The following is a 22,840-nucleotide window of genomic DNA, read 5'->3' as shown; positions in this document are numbered from 1 at the left end:
CTGATTAGGAGCGCCTGAACAAGTACATCTAGCGGAAATTCCCGGGTTCACAAACACGAATCTTACGGATTCGTGTTTGTGAGTCAAGTAGCACTTGATAGTCAGCCTTGAAACAGGTAACCAGATCCAGACCCACCCCACGCCCCCATTGTTTTGCGGCACCCCCCTCCCTTTTTTTCTCTGCACCGCACACAGGGGTGCCTGTGTGTGGTGATGATGGTGATGACGATGATACATAAAGCTGTTGTAACGTAACCCTGTATAACCAAGAATCTGTAGCACACATAGAATGTCTACAAAGGGTGAGCGCATCATCCTTGCCAGCATGGTCCCTGATTAGGAGCGCCTGAACAAGTACATCTAGCGGAAATTCCCGGGTTCACAAACACGAATCTTACGGATTCGTGTTTGTGAGTCAAGTAGCACTTGATAGTCAGCCTTGAAACAGGTAACCAGATCCAGACCCACCCCACGCCCCCATTGTTTTGCGGCACCCCCCTCCCTTTTTTTCTCTGCACCGCACACAGGGGTGCCTGTGTGTGGTGATGATGGTGATGACGATGATACATAAAGCTGTTGTAACGTAACCCTGTATAACCAAGAATCTGTAGCACACATAGAATGTCTACAAAGGGTGAGCGCATCATCCTTGCCAGCATGGTCCCATGCATAAAATCATACACTCGAAAGCCTCTCCAGTTGAAGCACCTCTGCCTAGGCAGGGTAAAAAGCACACGATATGGACCTGCCAGTTGACTTGTGTTTTGCTCAGCTGCCTCACGTACAGGATGTGTACAGTTATGAAGAATATTTGCGAGATTAGCCATAAGTTTCTAAATTCTACCAGTGGTCTTCAAATGTCAAATGGTAATCCTTCATCTTGGAATAAACAATTTCACAACGTGGAAAATGAGGCAAAGAATGTGGCCGCAACTTCAGTTTGCATCGTAATTGCAAATGTGACAGAGATTTGAACACACAGGGGCTTACACCTAACATGTTTCTGCATTGTGGTATATTGTATGCCTTCCGGTGTATGGATAATCAGCGAGTTACAAAGCTAGTTCTATAACTTGTCATATAGTACGGGGTGTTGCACAAGAGAGTGGCCCCTAATTATTTTTATTTATTTTTAATTATTTTAAAAACTATTTAAAATTATTTTAAAAATCTAATTATTTTAAAAATATTTTTAATTTTTTAGAAATTTATTTTTAATTAAAAAAAAACTACGTGAGATAAAAATTCGCAACCTTCTGGACGACACGTGTGAAGCTTTTGCTACCCAAACAGGTGTTTTCTATGAGTGTACCTCATTAATTAGTCTAATCAGCTTAATTGAACTCAAAAATTTGCCAAGGAGAGGTAACTTTTTTTTGCATTAATTAGAAAGCCCATGGCCACAACACACCATTTCAGTCACAAATATAGCATCTTTCACAATGTTTGCACAAAAATTTGACACCCGAAAACACGTAACAACCGCCAGAAAAACCGTCGTTCGTCAAGGCGTGTGCACGGCCAAGTTGCCCCGCCTAAAGTATGGAGAGGAGGAAAGGACAACACACAGAAAACAGCAAGAAGTCAGGTCCATCCCCTTTTTGCTGCCTCCATTTTTGTTCGGTTCCTTTTATCTGTTGAGTTGAATTCGGTTTACTAGATTGCACCCAGTACCTGCCCTCCCTTATTTTTATTTTTATTTTTTTGCTCTGTTTTTCTCATGCAGTTTCTATGTGCAGTGGGAGTGTCGATAGACCTGGCACGCGCTTGCAGAGGTGGCAAGTTTTCGGTTGTCAAATAATTGGTGAATAGTTGAAGAAACTTTAAATTACGATTGGAATAGCATGTGGCGGCCACAGACTTTCTAATTAACACAAGAAAACGTTACCTTTCCTTGACAAAATTTTGAGTTCAATTAAGATAACTAGCATAGTTAATGAGGTACACTCATGCAAACCACCTGTTTGGACGGCAAAAACCTTCACGAGTGTCGTGCAACAGGTTTCTAATTTTTATCTCACATAGCTTTTTTTTAATAATTAGGGGTCGCTCTCTCGTGCGACACCCTGTATAGGTGTATGCTCTGACGTTTCACTATTTGCATTTAGTTCCTGTTTTTAACAATACGCGCAACATCAAAGACATCACAGAAATGCCCCAAAAATGTTATAGGAGATACTCCAGTGCAGCACGGAACAGAACCTGTCACCCCAGCATGCAGCTCAAGCCATCATCTGTCTCTGGGACGTCAAAAAGATATCTCCAAGCCGCACAGTGTTCGACCCTGCTGCCCTCGTAGGCTTCGAGAGCATCGTGTCACAAGTAGCGCACAACCGACGAGTGCTCGCCGACACTGCTTTAACTGCTGTTCTGGTGGCTCTGAAACGGTTGTGTGTCACATCACATACTGCAGCGTACAACGCACTAATACAGGAAGCATCGCAACGTTGCAGAAACTTTGACTTGCAGAGTCTGTCACGGTTCCTAGTCAGCCTGGACCAGTCCAGCAACGTCAGCCTTTCGTATCAATGTAAAGCGATGGAGCGTCTCCAAGCGCTTCTTCCACGATGCTACACGGATGAAGATGTTAAGTGCGCAGCCATCTCCCTGCTGAGGGTCTCTCGGCTTGCCTCGCCCGATTTCGTCGACGCATTCGGCAAGAAAACGTTAGACGTTCTAACGCCGGTCTCAGATTTTCACACCGTTCTGCGCTGTCTTCCAGTGCTCGCCAAGAGGCAAAGCAGCAGCAAGAGTCGCTCGTACATGTGCAGGTTACTTTCGTTGATCAACCCCGCGATTTCGAGGTTCGACAGCCAGGACCTGAGTTCGCTGGCAAGCAATTTCATCTTACGAGGGGACGACGTGCCCGACACGCTGAGTCTCATCCGCGAGCGCGCGAAAACGTTGTTTTTCGAGGAACCGTCGGCTTCGCTGGCGAGATGCCTCGCCATAAGTTCCTACTCCGCCGTAAAACAAGTGGAGGAATGCCTGCTACCACTGCTAGAAAACGCTGCGGACGAGTGGGATTTGACCAAGCTCCTGGACGTCGTTTTACTGTTACCGGTGGAAGACAAGGCAGTTTTGACCCTGTTCTGGGAAAAGGTGGCAGCAGTACTAGCTTCGTCACGGAGCGCTCAGACTATCATTCGAGGCTACGTCGTCTGTTTCGCAAAGACCGGGTTTCGACACAAAAGGTTCGAGGAAGAAGGTCTGAAGTGGAGTTTGTCGCAGTTAGACTCTCGTTGCTTTTATCCGAGGACGGTATCTCTGGCAACGCTATTCGTTTCGGCTTTCGGACGTCTAAGCTCGGAACACGCGGCACACGTGGTGTCGATGCTTCCGCAGCTGACGCCCCTCCTACTTCGGGACGTTGCACGCGGAATCTACTTGTCGAAGCAAAGGACGTGCGGGACGCTCGAGGAGTCACTGCACAAGGAGTTTAGGAGGAGAGTGTCTACCACAGAATCGTGGAAGGAAATTAATATTCTAATGATGACAGAAAAACTGCTTTCTGCTACTGGAGGGTTGAAGGAAGGCATAATAAATAGGTAATCTTTCATTCTTTCACTCTTTCATTCATTCTTTTCTTCTTTCTCTCTTTCTTTCCTTCCTTCTTTCGTTCTTTCTTTCTTTCTTTCTATTTTTGTCAGGTGACATGTGTGGTGTTAAGTTATGAAGCTCCTTGCCAGTATAGTGACTAAGCTGTAAATAACCTCAAGATACAGTTACCTTTTGATGTAACAGTGGTGTCTGCAAAACTATTGAAAATGCATCAAAAAATAATTACATTACATAGGAAAGGAGATTAGTATTTCTTGGAAGGTCACAGAACATTCTGAATAGCCTTTCGGGACTACGTTTTATTTGTAACGTCTCGCTGATTATTTGAGCACCTATGGTTGTAACTTCCAGCAGGTCATTTAGTGACTAACTGTAAGACACCTCCTCAGAGTTTGGTTTGATTGAAACAGTTTCAAAAACTTTTTAATGTAGAACTTATCTGTGACCATGATCTGATTGCTTTCTATACAGGGTGTCCAGTGAGAGGATGTTATTTAATCCTTAAGAATAGTTTTTTTGCTACAGACAGATATGAAACTACTACTTGGAATGCACTCAAACGTTTTTGCAACACATTAATTAAGCTAATTTTGTTAATTGAACTTCGAAATTGGCCGAACAAAAAAATCATTTTTATTCGTGGATTTGGAAACCTATGCCATAACACACTGCTCCAGTCAAAATCGAGGGGTTTTTCGCAAGATTTTTACAAAAATTTGACAGTGGAAAATCCATCGCTTGATGAAGCATGCTCGGTGAAGTTTGCGTTTGCAGATCTGTTGGCTCTGCCTTTGTGGAGGCGAAGTGGAAAGAGCGACACAGTTGTATGTTTTATACAGATCATTGTGCAACCCATCATTATCAGTGGCTGGCGACTGACAACAGACACGTTCATAAGGGTGAATAGTGTGACTGTGGTGTGGTTTGTTTTCTTGCATAGCAAGGAGGGTATCTGGACGGAGCAAACATGAAAAATTCAGTGAGCACGCTCCGCGCTGACTGATTTTATGACTGCCAAATTATTGGTGAAATCTTGCGAAAAACGCAGTGATTTTGATTGGAAGTGTGTTATGGCCATAGGCTTCCGCATTCGTGAAAAAAAACAAAAAACCACCTTAGCTTGTCTAATTTGTAGGTCCAGTTGACAAAATTAGCTTAATTAATATGTGGCAAAACCTTTTTTTCATTAAAATTTTTATGTAGTGAAATCTATTTTTAAGAATTAAATGACGTCCTCTCGTTGGACACACTGTACGTAGTTAGTGTCAGAATACAAACCTTTAGACAAAATACTGACGGAGGATGCACCTTTCTTTTTTTTTCTTTTTTTTAGCTACAGAGCTCAGGTCAACCAGGCACCTCCAAACAGTGTAGGCATTTTCTGTAAGCTGATGGCTGCAGAGCGATTTTGGCTGCCTGATGTTTACGATGCACTTGTGCTGCGTGTGCTGGAAGAGGAAAACCTCCTGGGACCTGTAGGAATCTCTAATCTGTTATTTGCCTGCTTCCAAAGTGGCTATGCCCCACACAGGCTGGATGCTGTAGCATCGACTGCCAATGAACAGCTGCTTAGGTAACGGCATATGGAATGTCGGCTCAACGAGATTTTCAAATGATTCGTAGGGCTGTGCGAATAGTTATTTGAAAACTTACGTGAGTATTATATAGCCGAAGTGAAAACGAAGTGAATGTAGAGCATATAGAGAATATATGCATGTGATACATGCACACTGATCTTCGCATGAAGCAGCACGCACTTTGCTGTATTCCTTCTGTTGTGAAGTTTTCAGACCCGCAGCCTACTGTTCAGGTGTAGTATTTAGTTCGGAAAATACTTTGCTTAGATTCAAAATTCAAGCATAGAATTCGAAATATGGTTCAGAATTCAAATTAAATATTGCATTATTTGTGCTGGTATTCCAAAAATTGCAATATTTGCACAGCCCTAATGATTTGCTGTTTTGGAGGAATGATACGCTGAAATCTCTTTAAACTTGCAGGAATTTTGATGACATGCAGGAAACTGTGCTGCTGCAAGCTGCGATTGCTCTAGGGTTTTTCCAAAGTTTAGGCAGTGCCCTCATCAAGCACATCTTCTCAGTAGCATTCATGGATCGGTTGGACAAGCAGCTTGCGGGTGAGAAGCACAAGAATAATATCAAATAACAGACGTGCGATTTGAAAAAAAAAAAAAAAAACGTCTCTCAACCAATATTTGCATGACAAAATGTTTAGTTGGCCATGCCACCTACAACAAACAGCGAAAGTATAGTTGTCTGTTGATTTTTGTTGACTACAAGAATCTGAACTCTTGATTCTTCTGGCTGCACTGTTGGCACCACCAAACCCTCTGTTGAATCAATGTATTTTCACGTAGAATGTTTCACAATTATTTTTAGGGATGACATAACAGAAATGTGATTTGAAAAAAAACGTCTCTCAACCAATATTTGCATCACAAAATGTTAAGTTGTCCATGCCACCTTCAACAAACAGCGAAAGTATAGTTGTCTGTTGATTTTTATTGACTACAAAAATCTGAACTTTCGATTTTTCTGACTGCACTGTTGGCACCACCAAACCCTCCGTTGAGTCGATTTTTTTACAATTACAATTTTTTTTTTTACGGACTGCTAGAGTTTGCATATGCAGTGCAATGCACAGATGCTTTCGTTTAGGCAGAGGATGAACTTGCACATGTCTGCTCAAATGTCCCATTTCAGACATGTAGTGCCAATTGGTCTCAAAATACTGGCAGTGTAGGTTGACATATCCTCGTCAGCATCAAGCGAGGAGGATGCTACTGCATTTGTCATGCAGGATGTGGGTGTGGGTGCGATATTAACTCAACACTATCACCGTGTTTATAGTTGACACATCTGTGGCATAGGCAATCACGTCAACAATGTCCTTGGGTGAGCCAACAATACGTACAACTGCATCAGCAGAACCTTCAGTTGTCTGACTAACACGATGAACTTGCAAAACGACGATTGCACAGCAGGACATTGAGCTACTGGGCATTAGGCACTTCATCAAGCTACACTGACACAAATTTATCTCGCGCATTTTCTTACGTTTGTTTGTGGCAGGGCATACATACATTGACAGCTTTTCAAATTCGTTTAGCTATGTTGAATAAATAGGCTTTTGAAAAAAGTGTTTGAAAAAGTTTCACAGTTGCTTGCTAATTTGGACCAATCTGATGGCTACTGGAGCTCCTAAAGATCTGTTGGCAACCGTGTCTGCTGCGGTATTTCGTTACAAGTGTAAAAACTTTGATCTTTGATCGTAACAGGGCTCAGTGCATTGTCCAGGCATCAGCTACGAGAGTTGCTGTCTACGTTGAACCGCATTGTGTGCCTAGACTTTCCAGAGGAAGGTGTCCCGTGGTTCCACCAGCATTACTACCAAAACCACATTGCAACTGGTAAGCAACTACTGACAATTAATTTTACACACCATGTTGAAATCACTTTCAGCCAAGTCTACGCTTACATGCAAACTTCAAACTACGCAAGACACAGTTTCGAGATAACAGATAAACGATATTGATAACAACTAATCTTGCTCGCTGCACCTAGCTTGAGCAGCTACGGCTCCTAAATGTGTCCAGAATTATTTTGCAACTGCCATAAGGCTTATGGTGTATGTGACACTGCAAGAGACTTCACACTTTTTTTTTTCCCAGTTTCATTCTTATGAACTTTCTGTGTTCTTTTTTCTTTCACCTCCTTCAACAATTCAGATTTAATAGAAGGATAGCACTGGCTTACATAACAAATAAAGTAACAAAATTTGTCTGGACGTTTCGACGTCTATGCAGACGTCATCATCAGCTGATGACGACGTCTGCATAGACGACGTCTGCATAGACGTCGAAACGTCCAGACAAATTTTGTTACTTTATTTGTTATGTAAGCCAGTGCTATCCTTCTATTAAACATGACTCCTGGCTTCTGGTCTAGCTTCAACAATTCAGATTCTTATTCATATATTCCAGTGTGCCACATTTACAAAAAAAAAAAGTCTATGCTTACATGGGAACTTCAGAACTGTGCAAGACACAGTTTACAGATAACAGATAAACGATATTGATAACAACTAATCTTGCTCACTGCACCTAACTTGAGCACCTACGGCTCCTAGATGTGTCTAGAATCATTTTGCAACTGCCACAAGGCTTATGGTGTATGTGACACTGCAAGAGACTCCATCTTCACACTTTTTTTTTTCCAGTTTCATTCTTATGAACTGTGTGTTCTTTTTTCTTTCACCTCCTTCAACAATTCAGATTTAATAGAAGGATAGCACTGGCTTACATAACAAATAAAGTAACACAATTTGTCTGGACGTTTCGACGTCTATGCAGACGTCATCATCAGCTGATGACGACGTCTGCATAGACGTCGAAACATCCAGACAAATTTTGTTACTTTATTTGTTATGTAAGCCAGTGCTATCCTTCTATTAAACATGACTCCTGGCTTCTGGTCTAGCTTCAACAATTCAGATTCTTATTCATATATTCCAGTGTGCCACATTTACAAAAAAAAAAGTCTATATGCTTACATGGAAACTTCAGAACTATGCAAGACACAGTTTACAGATAACAGATAAACGATATTGATAACAACTAATCTTGCTTGCTGCACCTAGCTAGCAACTACGGCTCCTAAATGTGTCCAGAATCATTTTGCAACTGCCATAAGGCTTATGGTGTATGTGACACTGCAAGAGACTCCATCTTCACACTTTTTTTTTTCCAAGTTTCATTCTTATGAACTTTCTGTGTTCTTTTTTCTTTCACCTCCTTCAACAATTCAGATTTAATAGAAGGATAGCACTGGCTTACATAACAAAATTTGTCTGGACGTTTCGACGTCTATGCAGACGTCATCATCAGCTGATGACGACGTCTGCATAGACGTCGAAACGTCCAGACAAATTTTGTTACTGTATTTGTACTTTTTTTCTTTCACATCCTTCAACAATTCAGATTCTTATTCATATATTCCAGTGTGCCATATTTACACAAAAAAAAATTGCCTAGAAGGAATTTTGAATGTGATGAAGGTGTGAAACAGTGTCTCACAGGTTGCAGCCCATACAAAGAGAAGTGCTAGAAGTGCTCGTACATCTGCTTTCCGGCATGGACCATGTTCGTTGTCATGTCTACACGCCATATTACTACCACATAAGTAGGTATATCATCTTCATTGTCTGCCAGGGGCTGTTGGTCAAAACTTTGTAAATTTTTTTTTAAAATCTGCGCGTAGGTTTCGAATGTGTCCTGGACAACAATGGTCGACCCGTACCTTGCTCAGATTATGGAAGTGTTCTCTGGGGCTGCGATCCAGCCCTGGATGAGCGTCACGCAAAGATCTCTAGCAGCCTGCCTCCAGAATATCAAAGGTAGATTTTACAAAGTTCTGCCAAGTTTGCAAGTTGTTCTGCTGGTACACCTCCATGTATGGTCTGGCAAGAGTATGACCCTGTATGCAGTGCATGTAGTTAAACTACCTGATTGTAGTTAAAAAGTAGTTATCAGCTACTTGCAGAACTGTAGTGTGCAACTACTAGTTCGAGTAGTTAACTACGGTAGTTAGGTTACTGCAGGCGCGAACTACTTCCGATTTTGCCGCAAGCCTTACGGGACTACTGTGCTTCCGACTTTTACCTTGAGCTACTTGTTTGATGAGAACGGAGGTGCAGTGTGCACGTGTACTAAATCTTCACTTTTATCACTGCTTGTGATACATATTTTAAGTGTCCAAGAACATTATATAGAATGGGATTGGTGTTGATGGACAACTTTAAGTAGTTATAGATGCAGTTAAAATCCATTGCAGTAGTTAAAGAAGTAGTCTTAACTACCTCCCCTGAAAAGTAATTAAACTACTCCATCACGAAGTAGTTAGTAGTTATAATTAAACTACTGTAGAAGTAGTTAGTGGCCATCACTGCCTGTATGCGTCTACAGAAAGTGCGTGCATCACAAGTTTTCAAAAAAGCTGTACTTTATTTTGGTGGTGGCTGGGGTGTTTCACCGCCGCATAAGCGTTCAAAGAGCAACAGTGAAAAAGCGTGTGAATTATGAATGCACATGTTTATACTGTAATTTGCAATGTACAGTCGGCGACCGATTATTTGGACCTGCTCGATTATTTGGACGAGTTCGCGGAACGGTCCCCATACAGTTAATGTATAACAACGTCCAAAAAATTTGGGACGCGCGTACAGCTCCGTCGCTCGATATTTCGGAGTCTGTATGCCCAGCAAGCGAGCGTCCCAAACGGTCGCCAGCTCACTACGTGCGTATGGCGCAATGCGGAGGTCAAGGAACTGCGCATTACTTATATTTCTTCCTTATGAGTTATGACCCACTTTAACTGGACCTGGAATAAGGAGTGAAATAGGTCAAAGAGGGACCATCTCCCCCTTTCCACATCGGGAAGCTGGAAATCGCTGCACCAGTAGCGATCGTGTCCGCAAGTTTCGCTCGTGTCGGCCGTTCACTTCATCCCAGATGCAGGAACTGTCATCACGCCGAATTGTCGTCATCAGTAGAATCTCGATCGTACGAATCTCTCGGGACGCCGGAAAATAGTCCTATCATCCGAAATTCGTGTGACAAGAACTAGTCCGCATATAAAAACTCAGGCAAGAAAATGGGCAGTGACTGTTCATTTTCCATTACTCTGAGTGAAGCAGGACTGCCGAAACGGTGCCGAAATTGGTGAAGGCCCAGCACGTGCTGTCCACCTGCAAGTCGGGCGACAGTGTCGTAAAGAGAGCTTCACCTAAAGCACGCAGGCGTTAGGTGAAGCCGACTTGCGTAATGGTGAAACCTAGTGTTGCCAAAAGTTCCCTGACCGTGTTCGGGACATCGACGCCTTGCAGTCTCTCAGCGCAGCCGTCAAACTCGGAACTAATGAATTCCGTTGCGGAGCTTTAGTCCGTATACAGTGACGAAATGTCACTTCGGGAAAAAGAAGCCGATGTTATCAGGCGGAAAATGGAAGACTGCCTATCGAGAAAGCATTCGAAAAACTTTTTCAGGCCTACTAGCGCTAAATAAAGTTGACTTTCGAAGCGAAATTCGTATTTTCGGACAGCTCGATTATTCGGACTTTTGCGCGATCCCCGCCGCGTCCGAAAAATTGGACGGCGACTATATTCACATTGTAAATTTTTTAACCTGTAGGAGAAAACCCCACAACACACAGGGTTAGAAAATGTATGAGACATATGTCAAGAAAAAGATACGCAAATAGATTTTGGAGCTTAATGGAACAATCTTTCATCGTACATTTTCTGTTTCTTGTCACTTTGTGAGGACGTTGGTGGTTACAATCGCAGCATGAGCAGAGCATGTCAAACGAGAACTTATCTTGTAACAGGATAGGCAGCAGCAGCAGGTGTAGCCCATACCATCAAGTTGGGCAATTCAATGTTTCAGAACGTGTGCGCAAATTTAATTGTTCAGCGATACGAAGCGAAAATATGTTGTGGTGACGATGTCTGATGTTAATTGGCACATGGGCAACCAAAGCCATACTGCATGAACCACATTGTTAGTGATGAATTAAGAGTTTGATGAAATAAACGAGGTACAAATGTGTAAATTTCAAGGTTAACATGGATATTAACAAACGGTTAGAAAAAAAATATATTGCTGGATCACATCAAAGCACAGCACATTTCACGATTGGCATTTCCCTAATTTTGTTTGGTCGAAATTAGCTGTGTGTAGTAGCAGTGAATTATGTATCTTCCTTGCTGATTATCTGAAAGATAGGCCACTCTGTATTTTCTGTTGCAGGGTTGCCATTGATGTCCTCAGGGAACCCAGTTTCTGTGATAATGTCCCTCATATGGCTGGGTACCAACTTCTGAAAAACCGCCACTTGGAAATCTTGGGCTACAAGCTCGTTCAGGTGAAAGTATTAATGGTCACAAGCACATAAGTTACGTTCATGAAACTTGTTTAATGTGAGATCCACTCCTTTTCATGTCTGCTTGGCGTTTAAAACATTCGGTCCAATTTTTAATTACCTATCTGCAACACATTGCTAGTTGTAATAAGGATGGCATGAGAAACTTCCACTAGTCATGCACAGATCAACATGCTGTCATCACAAAAGTGTTCAATTTCAAACTACCCCAACTTTCTTCTAATTTTGTGGGTAGTTTTTATTGTTCAAATGTGGCAAGGGCAATCACATGGAATGCTTATAAAATCGAACCTTGTTAATATGACACTCGTTAATATGACATCCCCGCTTTATGGCCATTTTTATGACAATGCCTGGTAAAATCTGCGGTGACGGCTGTGGTCATATTAACGAGTTTCGACTGTATTAGCATTTCTGACATACACCTTTAACACTGTCAATGTAATGAATGACTTCCCTTGGTACTGGAGGTTATGGTAAATGGTTAATGTGGTGTCACATATTCCAGCATGGTTTCCACTTTTGCTTTGCAGGTGCCTTTCTTTGAATGGAATTCAATGAGATTGTCAGACCGCCATTCTCGTGCAGCGTACTTGCAAGCCAAGATATTTGCACCCACATAGAACATGTTCCAATTGTAGTTAGATAGGTATTTTGGAAGGAAATAGGTGTAATAATGTCGAGCATCTGTAAATACAGCATTGCCAAAGATCCCCTGGAGCATTTATTCCTATTTCTCCCAGTTTGATTTTGACACGGATGTTATCTTTAAGTCCCCGGGTTTTCCGCGATTCTGCGAATCATCGCAAAATCCAGAACTCATCGAATCCTTCCTATCCTTCGAATCCTTCCTAGGAATCCTTCCTGTAATTTTCCTATAAAGTTCCTATTATAAACTCTGTATATGCTGGAAAACCTTTCAGCAGGTACAAAATGGTTGTAGGTGACGGACCTTTGTCTTTGTCAGAGGAGAACACAAGATATCATGTATGTAACGCTGAGCCACAACAGTGCTTTCAATCCGTAATTTTATAACATATTTTTGTTCCCACATTATCCAAGAAAATAAAATGTTTCCCACTCCAAGCAGCCGTTCACTGCTTGCCGCAGAAAATCGGTGCCGCAGAATTTTGAATTTTCCGCAGCAAAAAACCAGGGGTCTTAGTTATCTTTCATGAACTTGATCCAGACGAGACTACAGAATTACGTCAAATCACCAGAGCCCAAATTGAAGAAATACCAGGAGTTTGGTGAACCCCAAGGTCACTTATATGCGAAAGCAGCTAATGTTCACAGGGAGCCGACCACACACCAAATGCATGTTCAAGAAGGTGCAGATATCATCTAGTAGCTATAGCTCAGGCAATGAAGCATAGGAGCTGGAGGAAGGACAAAACACTAAGCCTGCACTGCCCTTTTGTGGCAACAAAGGGCTGGGCTCTGAAAGGTCACAATAAGTTATGAAAACACATGACATGACATGACATATGGCTTGAGTGTATGTATCCGGTTATTCAGAGAAGACACTGCAGGATTTACTGAAGGATTTTTACTGCAAAAAATAATTTTTGTACACGGGTGTTTACTGGCCTGGTTAGGAATGTCATGTGCTTGGAATACCGCTGCAGCTGTGTGTTTGGTCACATCGACTGCATATGTACATCTGCATATGCCAGAGTCTTCATCTTTGTGGTCCACTCAGTTATTTTCATATTGTACTGGTTCAGATGGAGCAACCTGCAAAAAAAGAAAGAAAAAAAGAAATGCTGCATTAATAGAATTGTGGGATGAGAGCAATCTTCTTGTCTTATATTCTTTTAATGTTCGGTGTTTCTAAGGCTTATTCATAAGGCATTTTCCTATATCATTTTTTTTTTTTTGTGACTAGCCTCATACCCAACTTTTAGTCAGGTACACGGCATGAATCATGCATAGGAAAGATAAACCTTGCCCGTCGTATCATTATGCGAGCATCTGAAACTTCCAGATGAGCTGTCGTGTACGGCACTTGTACAGTGCAATGCTACAGTAGGTCACAATGTGCAACACAGTAGGTTGCAATGTTCAACACAATGTGCAGCACATTTTTATAAACAGTAACGTGACATGGAATAGACCAGCGGACCTGGCCCATCACACAAATGCTCTGGTAAGCATTCTGCCCCCTGACATAATAGAACAGAGGCAAATACTTGATCCATGTGAAACAGCAATCCCACGTCTCGGGTTTACTTTGCAGTCGTGCACCAGCTTGTCAGCACCATTTCGCTTTTGTTAATCCCAGAGTTGGAATTGTTATACATGTAACCGGTTTCTTGAACCACAATGAACAATGACATCATAGTGATCTGCAAGCACAGGTACCACCACACGTGGCAGCCCTTTGTTGCTTCATGTGGGCAAGGTTAGTGATATGTCCTGAGTTCAGGCTTAAAGGGCAATCACAGTTACAACTAAACTGAATTGAAAGGCATGTAAAACACGTTATGAATGATAAAGGGAAAGTGCCTCAGGATGACAGCTGCCGATATTTCGAACAGAGACTGTATTCAGAGCGTAAGGGCTCGCGGGATTTTAGTGAAACAAATACAAGTCATTATTAGAGGCGTGCGAATATTCGAAAGTTTCATATTCGAAGTTTTCGAATATTCGTCAAAGTTCGAATATGCAATTTTTTTAAAATATCATTGCAGCTTTTTTCAACGCTGTTGCGGGCTGCGCGCTAATATTTGTATGTTGCAGCAACAGCGACGAACATGTATATAGTATAGAACAGCTGCAAAGCGAAGCGAGGAGCTTTCGAGGTACGCTCATCTGCGAATGCGCCGCCGTCGCTACACGTTCGGTAACCGAAACCGAAACTAGTACGCGGTTGTGCGCAGCCGCCATTTTAAAGTCCGCCCAAGCCAAACGCGAAACCGCGGTACGCATGCACCGGCAACGCAGTCGTGGCTTTAGTGGATTGCCAACGAACTCTGAACATTCGTGTTAGGCCTACAGTTCGGTGAAATTCCGATTACATATTGAAATGTTGTTGGCGTTGAGCTGAACGCAAGGAGCACTGGGATTTTCCAAAATGGCCGTTGCTTGCGCTCATCAACGGAGCTCGACGAATGTGTGTATTCAAGAGTCCGTGTCGTTGTTGCCGCGACACGTAGAAAAATCGTTATTTTCCCTTCAGTACGCTAGGCAAGTCCGCGAGGTCAATGCTCATGACGTAACGGTGACGTTTCTAGGACGCTCGTGATTAGCCGCAGGAACCATGTGTGCGCTTCATAAAGGTAAACAAAGGAGCATTGGATGCACAGAGTGCCTCCGGGAAGGCTAAAACAGCTCTGGTTTCTGTATTAAAGGTCCCATTTTTCGTTGGGGATTATCTTGGTTTATCGGCGAAAGACAAACGGAAGTTCAACGCAACATGCTTGCTGAAGTTTGAACTATTCGGCTGTTGGTATAAGTTCGTTCGTGTGAGCATCCTGCAAACGTTTTTCCCATTGTGTTCAGATTACGGTCTCGCGGGGTAGTAAAATTATCTAGGGGGCGAACTGCGAGTGCCCTCATAGATGTGGCAAATGTAGTCACATGGCAGCTACAATGCTCTTCCGTGAACGACGGGACGAAGACAACCATGCCTCAGCACGCGTACGAGCATGCATCTTGCAATGTGAGGCAACAGGAGCCTGATATGGTGGCAGAGGCACCCGAACGGACAATGATGACGCTCGTTCCTGGTAAACTGTAAGGCTCCAGTGTTATTTGCGGATTCCCTATACTGTTTACCTTTCTACCGTTCGCACCTTACCGTTTACCTTAACTTACCTTACCGTTCGCACGTGCCCAAGCAGCACAATGTACTGAAAGTCGAGTGCGATAGGGGTGGCCGGGTAGATGGAAGGCCCTGAACAGACGCGTGAAAGTAAAGAACATTGACAAGACACATACCACCAACCCTTATTGCACTCGACTTTCAGTACATTGTGCTGCTTGGGTGGAGTCAACAGCGGCCTTGGCGAATGGGTGCGCTTAGGAGCGCACGTGATTTTACACCCTCGCCCTCTTCTGCTGCGCAGAAACCTACCTGAGGAGCGTATACCTTTGCGCAATACAATACGTGCATGATATAATGACCCACATTCAAATGTCGCAACCCATATAACGGTGTCACTGAAAAATGTAAATAAAGATCTTTATCCGAAAGGACAACAACCAAAACTTACCAGAGGAGTGCGTTTTCCATACTTGCTCCAGAAGGTAACCTTGCTCTTAGAGCGATGACCTGTACGTTGGTCAAACATTTGGCAAGCCTGGAAGGGCGGACAGTACAGGTGCAAGCTTACGGCGCGCTCAGAGTGGCTACGGTTCTCCACGCGATGCAGTCCCATGGAATCTGCAATGAGTCAACAGTTTAGATGCGGTATCGCCCTTTGATCCCCGCATCGCTCATCTTATTTTCTCGAAATATATTGCAGGAAGTAACGAGGCGCACTGAACCACCAAGGAAAATTGCACTCGTTCTTGCAGCGATATATCTTGTTATGTCCGAGTTTGTCACAGAGATTCATGTCATGCAACTAACAATGGGCACACCTTGAGCCATTGAACCGACCTCCCTTGCTCGCCTTGCTGCGGGAGTACGTCTGTCTATTTGATTTCAGCTGGGCTGACGCCCACGCTGGGCGCCGCCAAAGGCGTTTCTCACCCTATCGACACTGTGACTCCCGACCTCTCAGACATAGACCCTGTCGTGTGTCGACAATATGTTGTCCAGGGGCATCGTGCGCCCTTCCTCCAGTCCATGGGCGTCCCCTGTTGTGGTCGTCACTAAGAAGGATGGCTCTATTCGCTTCCGCGTAGACTACCGTCGTCTTAACAAAATCACTCCACGCGTTGTCTACCTCATGTCTCGGATTGACGCCTTGGACGCCCTCCATGGAAGCACGTACTTCTCCTGCCTGGATCTTCGCTCTGCTATTGGCAAATTCCCATGACCACGTTCGACATACAAAAAATCGCATTCACCACTCCCGATGGTCCCGATGGAGTTTACAGTCATGTCTTTTGGACTGACCAATGCCCCAGCGACGTTTGAGCGGATGATGGACTCCGTGCTCCGGGGATTACAGTGGAACATATGCCCAATAATAAACCTCTGCTACCTTGACGACGACGTCGTCGTCGTCTACTCCTCGACATACCCTGTGCCCACGCTCAACGACTGAAGGCCGTCTTTGACTGTTTAACCGCCGCTGGCTTACAGCCTTACAGTTTGATCTTAACCGTGATCTTACTTTCGCCGATTCACCCGCGGTTTTGCTGATCTTGCTGCCCCGTTCACAGATATACTCGACAAAGATACCGCTTTCCTTTGGTCTGCCGCCCACACCTCGGCCTTCCGTCGGTTGAAGGACATCCTCACCTCCGCGACCGTCTTACGGCACGTCGACCCCTCCGGACCCACCGAACTGCATACCAACGCTAGTGCCTATGGCCTTGGCGCGGACCTTGCGCAACGGCTCCCGTACGCACCCACGGAGCATGCCGTCGGCTTCGCCAGTCGTACGCTCACGAAAGTCGAGCAGAATTACTCGACAACCGAAAAGGAGTGCGTTGCGATTCTATGGGCCGTCCTCCACTTTAGGCCATATATTTGCGGTCGGCCCTTCGCCATCGTTACCGACAAGCACCGTCCGGTGCTGCTTGCATTCCTCAAAAGACCCTACCGGCCCGCCTCGCTCGCTGGGATCAAGTATAAATCCGGACGAGAGCACTCCGGCGCCGATGCCTCGTCTCGCTGCCCGCTAGCGGACGCACATCCCCGGTCCTGCTGTGCCACGCCGACAGGGGCGGATCCAGACCCTTGGTTTGGGGGGGGGGGGCGATTTCTTTGTCGGAGCGCGTAGTGGGGTAGGGGGAAAGAGGGAAATCCAATGTATAAACTGACGTTTTGGGGGGCGATCGCCCCCCCCCCCTTGGGTCCGCGGCTGCACACCGAGCCCCTCTTTGCTCTGTCCCCTCACTACGTTCGACCAACGCTCTCTTCGGCATGAACAGATGAAAGACCCCCATTTCCCACCCAAGAGGGGAGGGGCGTGATGTTGGGGGAAGGAGGGTCAGCCTGCTATTCCCTCCAATGCTTTGAGGAACAGCCTGGTTTCAGGGTGACATCGAGAGGGGGAGAGGAGAAAGCGACCGCATACCTCGCGGAACGCTGGAAAATTGTGCATTTCCGCATATTTTTACTAGGGCAGAGAAAAGCGCTGCGGTTTCGATTCTAGCGAACTACACTCCTCAGGGTTGCGCTGTACAACTCTGCAATTACGCCGTCAACCTATTTTCACTAATTAAGAAGATTAATAAGTGAACTAACGGCCGCACTAATTACTGATACACCACCGCCTTTGGGTAGGCCCCATCGGGAGTAGATATATTCAATTGCTCTTTCGAAAGAAAAAAAAATTCTGGTCAGTCTTACGTGCCGCACCCCGTATATATATTTTTTTAATTCTGTGTTAGCGCCGCGAACCAACTGTGGTTATGAGCGGCGTACAGACGTGGTCAGATGGAGAGAGGACAGCAAGGAGTGGGGGACACAGGAGGGTTAGTATGCGCCCTGGGCCGACTTCAGGGGGAACTGTGCCGACATGCGTCTGGAAAGTCTGCCTGGAAAAACCTCAGGCAGTACAGCCGGGACTGGGATTCGAACCCGGGTAACTTCCTATTATCCTAACCTAACCGCTACGGCGGCCGAGCTGGTCCACCGAAAATATGTTTTAGTTACTATTCTCTCAAACTTACTGCATACGCCATCACCCATCATGGCAGGGCTTAAAATTCAGTTGTTTCGAAGAAGAGTCAAGCGATGGTGTCACCTCTACTTTTTGCATAGACATGGTCCTTTTCCCTTTTCGGAGATATGGGAGAGATCGCACAAGGGGAGCTTCAAGATATAGAGCTTAGAGATATAGAGCGCCGGATCTACACGCGTTACAAAAGCGTCTGCTCATCTACATTGGAAGGACCACTGGCATTGATGGCCGAATCTTCGAAGTCAGCTAATGAAGAACTGAACTATGTGACAACAGAAGTCATCATCAACTGTTGTTGTGGACTACTGGAGGACTTCGAATTGATTATGCCGTGTCTATACCTTACGAACTCCACACCATAAGAGAGCACTATTTAGTAGAAGACTGAAAAGGTCCGTTCTCTGCGATGTGTGATCTTCTGCAGCGGTACCAGTGCGGTGAAAACATCTCTACTTCATGTAAGTACTACATGAAGTAAGGAACTACTTCATGCAACATTCTCAGTACAGTGCTCAGCGCAGCAAACACGGCCTGCGAAAGATTCGATGCTTGGAACACTACTTGAATGGTAACTGTGGTATATCGAAACAAACACTGGTATAATTGAAATAATGAGTATATGTCTTCTTTTTGTGAACTTTGGGAGCAACATAGTAATCTATCGCAAGGGTTAGCATAGTCTTTTCTTTTGTCACGAAGTTTGAACTATCGACACTTCCATCCGCATCAGTGTGTACAAGCGACGAAGCATGCTCCTCAAGGTTATGTTGCGGACTTCTACCCTTATTCCATGGCTAATTTCAAGAAATCACATAGCCCGATTATAATAGATACAGGGAACTGCATCTACTCCCACACTGTAAACTTTTTCACACCTTTAAAGGTGTGCGCTATGAACATTCAACCTGGTTGCGTAACATTGCATCTCCAGGATGATATTTTACAAAATTTGGAAAGCATTACTAAAGATCAAGTGTCAGTGCAAATCTTGCTTTCATTATGTCTTGGATATCGTAGGTATGAGCTAATGCATATATGCATCGCTATCGATAATCGAGCACGCGCAAGTGTCTACAATACTGTTGAACAATGTTGAGATGTTGCAAGACTGAGTTTTTGGAGGACAGACAACACTCGAGTAAAGAAAATTTGTGCGAAACCGTGCTCCATTATGATGTTACCGAAATTACACCTAAAAAGGCGTGCGCCATGCACGTTGTTACACCTTTAAAGGTGTGAAAAGATTTAGAGTGCAGGGGCGAAAAGTAGACGCCGGTCTTGGGATGCTGATGTCTGAACGTGCCGTTGCACAAGTGTATTCTGCTACAGCCGCTCACACGAAACGAAACGTGCGTCTTTCTTCATTGCATAGGACGACGGCGCATGCATTACGCTGAGTCACGTCCACGTGGGTACTAGAGATGCAAGGGTTAGCACGGATCCGTTATACCCTAGCGAATACGCAGACCACCTCATTGGTGGACAGTTTCAAAGAGGGCTATGGCAGTACGATGTATTTTAAACAATGACCCGCGTATAACGTCGTTCGATATAAGCGGGCTTAACCATCTCACCCACCGTTAATATAGGCCACGCAGTTGAGCGGCAAGGGATTTTCTCCAGTGACTTCCATGGGTTTCTCTTCATCGCCAGGTTTAGGCCAGGCAAACCGGATTTCGTGGAGTTCACCCTGCAGCATCTGAAATACGTAAACAGTTTTCATCAGGTTACTTCAACAAGGACAGACCTTCTATTCTTGCAATTGCATTGCGAGTGCAGCGTGCTATGTGCAATACTAGTCAGCCGTATTTGTCTAATTGGTACATTGAAACTTATTTAGAAGAGGTGCAACTTCTAAGATGTACCGTATTTTCACGCGTATTAGCCGCGGCTTATGCGCGATTTTTTTTTTCTCACGGGCGCCCTGCGGCTTATCCACCGGTGCGGCTTATCTGATGACTACTTTTTCCTGGTATTTTCCCCATACGCCGATTTTAACGAAAGGGCCGACAGTGTCTCTGGAACAGCACTGCCCTGCCGATGCACGAACAGTGCGTAACAGGGACGGGTCCACATTCGAGTAGATTAATCTTCCTGGTGCATTCCCCAAAGCAGCTTTAAGGAAAGTGGTGACAGTGATTCACGTCTTCTGGAAGATCACTGACCCATCTGTCCACGAAAAACACCCGACAAGGGCACATTCCGATCTTGGTACAACTCCAGAACTGATCTCCTCCGTTGTACACTGTGCCGATCCCGGAGTATGGACCACAGGGTTTATGGATTTCTCTATGGTCTCCTTTGTCGCACAAATCAGTCGTCTCGTATTGCCCCGCAGCTTATCTGCGGGTGCGGCTTATCTGCAAGAAAATTTTCAAACCATCCCAAAAAACGCGTCCTGCGGCTTATCTGCGGTGCGGCTTATACGCGTGAAATTACGGTAATTGCACTGCGTAAAAGTTGTTACTTTTGCAGTCGGTGAATTCGCGAGGCGGGACGTTCAGCGAATATTTCACGGGACTTGAATTTCGCGATGCATTTTCTATGAAGCTGTATCAGGTTGTACTGTGGAGTCCATCTGAGTCAGAATGCAGGGAGTCTGAGGTTTTGCCAGGATGTGGGGTATTGCCGGTGCTTGTGCAGCACTGAAAGGTGGTGATGATTGAAATTTTTATGGCGCGTACAGGCAACTATGTGCATCGAAAGGGAATGAATCCTTTCTTGATGAATTCGACGTCATCAAGCCAACATTGTCGAGTTGAGAACGAGTGGTGGAATGGCTAAATTACGTTCGTATGAGTATGGAATCCATGTCCAGTAAGGTAAAGGCTGCCAAAGTGTGTTACATATGTACTAAAATTGTGCTACAATCAATTGCACTCATTGGGTACTTTCCTGTTATCATTAAAAATATTGCTGTTAAAATCATTTCGCGGGAAAATGACTGTCGAGAAATACGATTATAGTACACGACGTAACTGAGGACGCTAGTGTTCACGATATATACAGGGTGTTTCACCTAAGGTGATAACAGATTCTAACTCACTACGTACTCGCCGGAGGATTGTCGGACTTTCGGCAGTTACCTTCTGCAAACGTTTGCCACCATTGAGGAAGGCTTTGGACAATCTTTAATTGCGCGAAATTTATTTTTTTTCAATTGAACTTTGAAAATTGCCAAGCGAACCTCACTTTTTTTTTAACAGAAATATGATGACCTCCAAGGATAACCGCAGACCCAACAAAAACTATGCACAGTATCGCGACAGAAATAGTCTAAAAAAATTAGTAAAAATTCGGCTTTAGCCCCGCCTACTTGATTTTCGCAAAGAAAAACGCACGATATTTGCGGGGAGCGGAGGAAGTGTTCTCGCCTCTTGGTTTTACCTTTCTTTGCGCCGCGTTGACCTTGATGCTGGTGACAGCCGACTTATCACAAAGAAAACAAAACAACCGTCTTATCACAAAGAAGCCAAGACAAATGAAGGCGGGGACACTTTCTCGTCTAGACGCAGATTTCGCGCGCGCTTCTCTGCGAAAATCAAGCCAGGCGGGGGTAAAGCGTAATTTTTAATAATTTTTTTCGACTATTTCTGTCGCGATACTGTGCATAGTTTTTGTTGGGTCTGCGGTTATCCATGGAGGACATCATATTTCTGTTTAAAAAAAAGTGAGGTTCGCTTGGCAATTTTCAAAGTTCAATTGAAAAAATAATAATAAATTTCCCGCAATTAAAAATTGTCCAAAGCCTTCCTCAATGATGGCAAAAAGTTTTCAGAAGGTAAATGCCGAAAGTACGACAATCCTCCGGCGAGTACGCCGCCAGTTATAATTTTTTTTATCACCTTAGGTGGAACACCCTGTATAGAGCACTTCATATCCTACCGCTCGTATAGTCGCATTAGTAGGAGACATCTACTTCGCCTGCGATGCCCATCGGGCCACTGTTTCACGCAGATAAAATGCGTATCGCGGTGACTCCATGTAAGCGACGCTGTTTTTGTATCCAAAATTTAATAGGCTCAGTTTCACAGTCGAGCAGAAGCACACAATGTTCCCTGTATCATTCTCGCGACGTGCGCTCCACGCGCACAAGCCTTTAGCTTGCCTGGAACATTCGTAGAAAAGCAGGCCACCATGGGCACACCTGAGTTCTCCTCTGTCAGGACTTCGTCAGGCTTTTCCTTTTTCTCGCTAGGGGTTGCTTTCTGAGAGCGTCACAAACGTCACGCCCCCAGGTCACAACGCCAGGTGTCGCTACCCGTCGTTGACACAAGAAGGCCACGTGCGTTGGCAGCCCGCGATCACGTGCATTGTTTTGAGGTTGTTTCCGATTATGGATGCCAATGCGCGAAGGAGGAAAACTTCACGTGCGGGGGCAGATACCACCTTGACCTCACCTGACCTCACCAAACGCGAAAATCACGAGGGTACACGATGGCAACACCAACGTGCGCTTGTTTTGCCAACGATCCACTCTTTCCCAATCACATGATATCTTGATGTGACGTGACC

The 22,840-nt window shown here is 44.5% G+C and overlaps 2 protein-coding genes across 2 annotated transcripts; one reads left to right on the top strand and one right to left on the bottom strand.

Annotated features, from left to right (window-relative positions):
* Nucleotides 1-621: 621 nt before the first annotated feature.
* Nucleotides 622-12,142, top strand: LOC135375481 (FAST kinase domain-containing protein 1, mitochondrial-like). The gene is made up of 9 exons (XM_064608179.1): nucleotides 622-723; nucleotides 2,173-3,548; nucleotides 4,895-5,134; nucleotides 5,562-5,698; nucleotides 6,860-6,991; nucleotides 8,649-8,762; nucleotides 8,841-8,976; nucleotides 11,387-11,501; nucleotides 12,053-12,142. The coding sequence occupies exons 1-9, from the start codon at nucleotides 622-624 to the stop codon at nucleotides 12,140-12,142; spliced, it is 2,442 nt and encodes an 813-aa protein (XP_064464249.1).
* A 975-nt stretch (nucleotides 12,143-13,117) lies between these two features.
* Nucleotides 13,118-20,024, bottom strand: LOC135375457 (cysteine dioxygenase type 1-like; the record flags this gene model as incomplete). Its single annotated transcript, XM_064608150.1, has 3 exons — nucleotides 13,118-13,256; nucleotides 15,737-15,906; nucleotides 19,904-20,024. Coding segments are annotated over 3 exons (330 nt in total), but the record flags the coding sequence as incomplete, so codon positions are not given.
* Nucleotides 20,025-22,840: the final 2,816 nt, after the last annotated feature.

This window comes from Ornithodoros turicata, unplaced genomic scaffold (assembly GCF_037126465.1).
Source record: "Ornithodoros turicata isolate Travis unplaced genomic scaffold, ASM3712646v1 ctg00000864.1, whole genome shotgun sequence".
NCBI lineage: Eukaryota > Metazoa > Arthropoda > Arachnida > Ixodida > Argasidae > Ornithodoros > Ornithodoros turicata.
Note: the sequence above shows the minus strand (reverse complement) of the source record. Positions and strands in the feature narration are given on the sequence as shown.